Below are 7,376 nucleotides of genomic sequence, written 5' to 3' on the forward strand. Positions count from 1 at the left end.
TAATAGCATTTTATAGATTCCTTAGGATTTTTCTATATACAAGTCTTTGGAAAACAGATTTTTCTTTCTTTCCGATCAGTGTGCCTTTCCCTACTTTTCCCCTCCACTTACTAAGCCATGAGGGCAGGTGGGTATTGTTACCTGTTCTCAGTCTGAGGAGAAAAGTGTTCAGACTTCTCCCGTTTAGTACGATGTATGTATAAATTATTTCCTGATGCCCTTAATCACAGTGAGCAATTTCATTATCTTACTCATATATTGACTGTGTTGAAACATGAATTGGTGTTAAACTTGTCAAATGATTTTTACTCATATACTAAAATGGTAATTACAATGTGTTTTTTTTTTTTTTGCCTTTATTCTGTCACTGTGGCAAAAATTTGAAGATTAAACTAACATTGCATTCCTGGAATGAATACAAATCATTCATGATTTGTTATCCCTTTTATATATTGCTTATATTTTATCTAGAAATTTTGTGCTTGTGTTTGTGAAAGATACTTACTGATAGTTCATTTTCCTTGTATTGCCTTTATCTCTCCTTAGTATCAAAGTAATATTGACTTTGTAAAATGAATTAGAAAGTATAATTTCCTTTTCTTTTCTCTGAAAAATATAGTGTAGGATTACTATTATTTCTTCCTTAAATGTTTGCAAAATCAGTGAAGGAGTTTACTGTGTGGGAAGTATGCATTTACAAATTACCTTTAGACATAGTGCTATAAACATTTTCTAGTCTTCTTGAATCCCAGTTGGCAGTGTGTGTCTTGCAAGGAATATGTCTATTGCATCTAATTTGACAAATTTACTGATGTAAGTTACCTGATAGCAATGTCTCTCATTTAATACTCACATTGTTAATTTTTGATTTCTTCTCTTTTTCATTGTGAGCACTCCATCAAGAGGTTTACCAGTTTCATTGATCTTTCCAAAGAGCTAGCATTTAGCTTCATTGATTTTCTCTGTTTTATGTGATAAATTTCTATTCTTCCCAGTATTACAGTTGTTTTAAGTTTATTGCACCCCCTCCCCTTTTTTTTTCTAGTTTCCTAAGGTAGAAGCTTGGTTGATTTGAGATCATATTTTCTTCAAGTAGAAGAAATTATTAAAACCATGAGTTCCTCTCTTCCGATCACGTTAGATAGCCCACACTGATTTTCTTGTTTTTGGTTTTCAGTCTGATTTAGCACACTTTCTAACTACCTTTGTAATGTTCTCTTTGTATCATGAATTAATTTTCTGCTTGATTCCTTTTCTGTGCAGAACTCAATTCTTATGAAATTAATCTTCAGATTCAGTGTAATCTATCAAAATTCAGTAGGCTTTATTGTAGAAATTGACAAGAAGTTTAAAAATATGGAAATGCAAATGTTCTAAAAGATTAAAACGATTTTGAAAAGGAAGAACAAATTTGGAGGATTGCACTAACCACTTTCAATATTTTCTCTAAATAATCAGTAAGCAAGACAGACTTGCTGGTGTATCAAGACAGACACGTAGATCACAGGAACAGAGTGGACAATCCAACAAAATACCCACACTCACAACCAATTGGTTAATTTTTACAAATGTGCCCAAGAATTTTAATAGAAAAAGGGTAGTGTTCTTGATAAAAAAAAATTCCTAGGACTACGGTGTACCCATAGAGTGAACAATGAATGTAGACCTTCACCTCATGTCAAATACAAGCTATGAAACCAAAATGTATAAAAGACCTAAATATAAAAGCTAAAATAATAAAGCTTTAAGAAGAAAAATAGGAGAAACATGTTTTTAAAGTGAATTGAGAAAAGTTTTTTTGAATACAAAAATCCCCAGGCAGAAAAAATTCATTAATTTAACTTCATCAAAATTGAAAGCTTCTACTCATCAAGAAACTACTTAGAAAATAAAAGACAAACCATAGGTCGGTCATATTCGATTCTTACAACTCAAAAAACAGAGCACAACTCTGTCTTTCCCTCTCTCTGTGTAACTCTGTCAAATAAATGCAAACTGCAAAAAAACAACACAAACAAATCAATAAAAGTCATAAATTTTAACTTATATTTTACAGGAGACACCACTACAAACATACTAGACTTGGCTAAAACTAGAAAGACTAGTGATATTGCGTGTTGATGTGGAAGTGAGGCAAGTGAATCCCTCACACACTGTACCAACATACAACGTCACCACCCTTTCACAAAGCAGCGGCCAGCTTCTTATAAAACTAAAAATACACTTACCATGTGATGCAGCAATTCTATCTTAATCTAAGGTAAGTGAAAACAATACTTGAATACATTTATAGCCAATGTATTCCTAGTAGCCAAATTTGGAAATAAGTTAGAAGACCATCATTTGGTGAGTAGGTAAAATGGACAAATTCCTAATGGAACACTACTCATCAGTGAAAAGCGAGACACTGATTCAGAATAGGCAGGGATTCCTAAGTTTGCTAATGAAAGTGCACATCTAGATATGAACATCACTAAAATATTACAATGATTGAAATAAGACTTACACTAAAGAGGACATGATTCATGATTCTATAATTTTTAGAAAGGATTAGTCTTATCTTTACTGTCCTGAGGCACACCTGTGTTTATCTGGGTGGAAGAGTAACTTGCTGGGATGGAGCCCAAGGAAGCTTTCTGGGATAAAAATTGCTTCAAATCTTAATTTTATCAATGAATCAAACTCATTTAAAAGTGCAATCACTTCTTTTATATGGCATAGTAAAGTAAGTTGCAAAATGCATGTTTCTATATTGAGATGGACAGATACGCATTTTTGGAGGGAGCACCAGGGAAGAGGAGAGGACTCACATCCCCAGAGGTGGACAGTACCATGCCCAGGGCAAGACAGAGTTGGATTGTGCAAGATTTCTTTTCTTTTCTTTCTTTCTTTCTTTCTTTCTTTCTTTCTTTCTTTCTTTCTTTCTTTCTTTCTTTCTTTCTTTCTCTCTCTCTCTCTCTCTCTCTCTCTCTCTCTCTCTTCTTTCTTTCTTTCTTTCTTTCTTTCTTTCTTTCTTTCTTTCTTTCTTTCTTTCTTCCCTTTCCTTCCTTCCTTCCTTCCTTCCTTCCTTCCTTCCTTCCTTCCTTCCTTCCTTCCTTCCTTCTTTTTTGTTTTTTGTTTTTGGACAGGAAGAGCAGACAGTGAGAGAGAGAGAGAGACAGAGAGAAAGGTCTTCCTTTTGCCGTTGGTTCACCCTCCAGTGGCTGCCGCGGCTGGCACGCTGTGGCCGGCGCACCGCGTTAATCCGATGGCAGGAGCCAGGTACTTCTCCTGGTCTCCCATGGGGTGCAGGGCCCAAGGACTTGGGCAGTCCTCCACTGCACTCCTGGGCCATAGCAGAGAGCTGGCCTGGAAGAGGGGCAACTGGGACAGAATCCGGCGCCCTGACCGGGACTAGAACCCGGTGTGCCGGAGCCACAAGGCAGAGGATTAGCCTAGTGAGCCACGGCGCCAGGAAGATTGTGCAAGATTTCATCGTGTTCCTAAAAACAGTGTGCAATTTGAAACTAATGAGTGTTTATTTCTGGAAATACTCATCTAATATTTTGGGACCACAGTTTTATGGGTAACTGAACCTGTGGAAAAAATAAATTCTTTATTTAGTGGAGGATTAACCACAGACTAGGAGGGATTGTTGTTTGTTACAGGAAACCATTAAATCTGTAGTTGTAGGAGAAGCAACTGGAAGCAATTACAGTGCTAACAAGTATTGATTATTATTAACTGCCTTTGTTAAGTTACTGAAGAGCTCCTGAACAAATTAAACTAACATTAAAGTCTTAAAATGCTTGAATCAAAACCTGACAAAATTGAAGGGAGAAATAGATAACTCAGCAGTATTCGCTGGAGACTGCAATACACCACTTTCACCATGAAAGAAAAACAAGAACAAGCAACACTGAAATAGAAGTACTGAACAACACATAGACCAACTCTTCCTTTTTTTTAAAAAAAAAAGATTTATTTTTTAATTTGAAAGAGTAACACAGAGGGAGAGGGAGAGAGACAGAGATGTATAGAGAGAGATAGGAGAAAGCAGTCTTCCATCTGCTGGTTCACTCCCTAATTGGCCACAATGGCCAGAGCTGTGCCAATCTGAAGCCAGGAGCCAGGAGCTTCCTCCAGGTCTCCCATGCTGGTGCAGAGACCCAAGTACTTGGGCCATCTTCTACTGCTTTCCCAGGCCATAGCAAAGAGCTAGATTGGAAGTGGAGCAGAGAGCTAGATTGGAAGTGGAGCAGCTGGGACTCGAACCGGCGCCCATATGGGATACTGGCCCTGCAGGCCTCAGCTTCACATGTTAAGTCACAGCCCTGTCCTCAGAAAAAAGTATTCCTAACAGACGTCTGGGTAGCACTCCATCTGACAATGTAAGAATACACATTTTTCTCAAGTTCATATGAACCATTCTCTAGGAGGGATGCAAACTCAGTTATATCACAGAATCAATAGGTAACCTAAATTTTAAATCATACAAAGTGTGTTCTCCAGCTATATTGACAAAATTAGAAAGCAACAACAGAAAGAGATCTGCCAAATTTACAGATATGTCAACATAAACACACTCATAAATAATCAATGGATAAATCACAAGGGAATTCAAAAGATACTTTGAGGGGATTGAGAGTGAAATCACAGCATGTTCAGAGGAGGTCGAGGCACTCAATGATCGTGCATGTGAGAGAAGGAACCTGGTCCTATTACGATTGCATGGAGCAAGGACTTTACCAGCTTACCTTGGACCTGGACATGAGGCAGAAATAACTTCTGCAATGAGTGTGCCAATAGGAGTCCTTTGTTACTGCAGGTAGCCTACACCAACTAATAGTCATAGCATGATCAGACCTATTTTTTTTTCTGTTTGTTTATTTGGTTAGGTGGTTTTGGCTCCAGGAGGTGTAACTTGGATATGACAGTACACCTTATCCTGTGTGTGTGTGCATGTGTGTGTGTGTTTGAATGGGGAGTGAAGCACATTCCTCCAGGGAAACTGAAAATGCTCCTGGCAGCACAACACATCCTCCTCATCCCTTTTCTGACACAGCATGGGCACTCAGAGAATGGAAGAGAAAGAATTGAATAGGATTGCAAAAGTGCGTGTGTTTGGGAATTTTTATTGTGAGTGTATGGAAGTAATGGATGAAGAGACAATTCACATATATGGAAGCAAGAGAATTCCTTGATATAAACTTGAATTGGCTGGATAAGTCTGTAGTCTGGAAGCCAGGTTTGGGGGCAGGGTACTCAGGGTTAGACAGTCTGAGTCAGCGTGGACAGGTCCTAACTAAAGTGCAGTACGCCTCATTGCATGGCAAGAAGAGAGCCTGCTGCAGCCCTGGCTGCCCAGAGCTACAGCCTCAGGCTGACATTGCACGAACTTCCCTTTAGCAGTGCAGCACTGCTTAGTGGGGCAGCCTCCCAGGACCATGGCCAGGACCAACCTCCTTCTGAACAAAGCCCTTCTTCACCAACCTCTGTGTGTATAGAGTGCCTGCTTCAGGAGGAGAATGAATGAAAGAGCTGAGACAGACAACAGCACACACAGTCAGGTGTGGAATTAAAAGTGAATTTAATGAAGGCAAAACAAACGCGATTCAGCTGTTTGCACCACAGATCGGTCTTCAGATGAATTCTGAGCAGCTGGAAACTGGCTCGAGAGCCAACACTGTCAGCCTACCTCGAGGCTTCCTACTTCCTACAGTGCGTGGGAAGGAAAGCTGCACAGGTCGTGAGGTTAGGGTGCCACTGAGGAGGGCCTGTGACTGCAGGTCACTAACGGGACCTCTGAGCAGAATGGGAAGAAGCTGCTCAGCACGCGGTGCTCCTCTCCTGGAGGGCGTGACTGTGGATCACGCTACTTCTGCTTCATCTTCTGCTGAGCTGGTGCTGGAGTGACGGTTGGACAGGGCTCAGGCACCTTGGGGTGGCAGGGCTCCGGCACCTTGGGGTGGCAGGGCTCTGGCACCTTTGGGTGGCAGGGCTCCGGCACCTTTGGGTGGCAGGGCTCCAGCACCTTGGGGTGGCAGGGCTCCGGCACCTTTGGATGGCAGGGCTCAGGCACTCTGGGGTGGCAGGGCTCCGGCACCTTGGGCTGGCAGGGCTCCTTGGTTTTGGGGACACAGGGTTCCTGGGGTGGAGGCTGGCAAGGCTGCTTCACCTGGTGCTGCTGCAGCTGAGGGGGTACGGTGCAGGGCTGCTTCTGCTGCTGAGAACTCATGTTTCCGTGGCAGCTGGTCCTAAGGAGAGAAAGGCTGATTTTCAGTGGAAACAATTGAGGAGGAATGATGCTCAACATCACTAGAGGTCTCTTACTGAGCAGGTGTTCTTTCTCCTTCACCACAGGAATACTTTAACTATTTCTTTCTAATTAATAATTAATTAATAAATAAATCCCAACTGGGATCCTAACTGCTGCACCTGACATTAGTGACTCCTGAGCCTTTGGAGAGGAGACATCTGAAAGTGATCTGTCCTGCTTTGCTTGAGCAAGGCGTCTCCCATGCTCTCTCTCTCTTCCAGCACATCTTAAACCCAGTTAGCAACACAGCACAACAAGGAGTGTGAACTTAAACTGCTGAAACCCACGGAAACACGAAGTTCTTTGGGAAAAAGTCACAATAGCTTCAGTCCATTCACTCATTTCCGATAAAAAGAATGATGTACTGTGTACAGGGCAACTCTGACCTCCAGGAAGGCTGCACGGTTCCACCTCTGCCCTGGTTCACACACCCCTCTGCCTCAGTGCTTTCCGTCCACTCAACCACAGTGGCAGCTTCCAAGCAACCACTTATACACACACATCCCATGGGGCACCGTTGGGTGGATTTTCTAGAGCAAGCCTTCCAGCCTCTCCCCACTCGCCTCCTGATGCTAAGACCACATGTGCCCTGATCACCAGGGACCTATTACTATGCTGTGTTTTAGCTCTTAGTGATCAATAGTAAGTTCATGGAATATATTCCTGTTGCCTAAACTATTTTCTAGCTGCCAAAGTGCCAAATTTGTAAATTCTTACAAAATTTTGTTCAAGGAATAAAATTTTCTGCAATAAAATTCTGACTACAAAAGAAATGGAGATCCCAGTAGAAGTACTGTGGCCCTGCATTCCACCCCTCATCCTGGTGCTAACTCCTCCAGGTCCTGTCGTGGACATTGCAGTATGGATCAGGCAGACTGATTATGTGCACAGTCCCTTCAAGCCCAATCATCGTTGCTTGTAAAACAAAGCTATTCCTAGAACCTCTGAGGTGGATAATAGTTTGCATGTCTGAGACCAAGTTTCAATAATGGGGGAAAAGACACCAAAAATGCCCAGGGGATTTCAGTACAAACCGAATACCTAGAGGAAAGAAGTCCTAGTGGAGAGACTCACCTGG

General features: G+C 41.5%; 1 protein-coding gene across 1 annotated transcript; it reads right to left on the minus strand.

The window, feature by feature from the left end:
* Positions 1 to 5,854: 5,854 nt before the first annotated feature.
* Positions 5,855 to 6,217, minus strand: LOC100351764 (cornifin alpha). Its single transcript, XM_070076776.1, has one exon. It carries the CDS (start codon positions 6,215 to 6,217, stop codon positions 5,855 to 5,857), a length of 363 nt encoding a protein of 120 aa, XP_069932877.1.
* Between the last annotated feature and the right edge of the window lie 1,159 nt (positions 6,218 to 7,376).

Source organism: Oryctolagus cuniculus, chromosome 7, assembly GCF_964237555.1.
Source record: "Oryctolagus cuniculus chromosome 7, mOryCun1.1, whole genome shotgun sequence".
Lineage (NCBI taxonomy): Eukaryota > Metazoa > Chordata > Mammalia > Lagomorpha > Leporidae > Oryctolagus > Oryctolagus cuniculus.

What these genes read in the sequence shown, in the direction of transcription:
- LOC100351764 (XM_070076776.1), bottom strand. Translation starts at nt 6,217, where the DNA reads ATGAGTTCTCAGCAGCAGAAGCAGCCCTGCACCGTACCCCCTCAGCTG.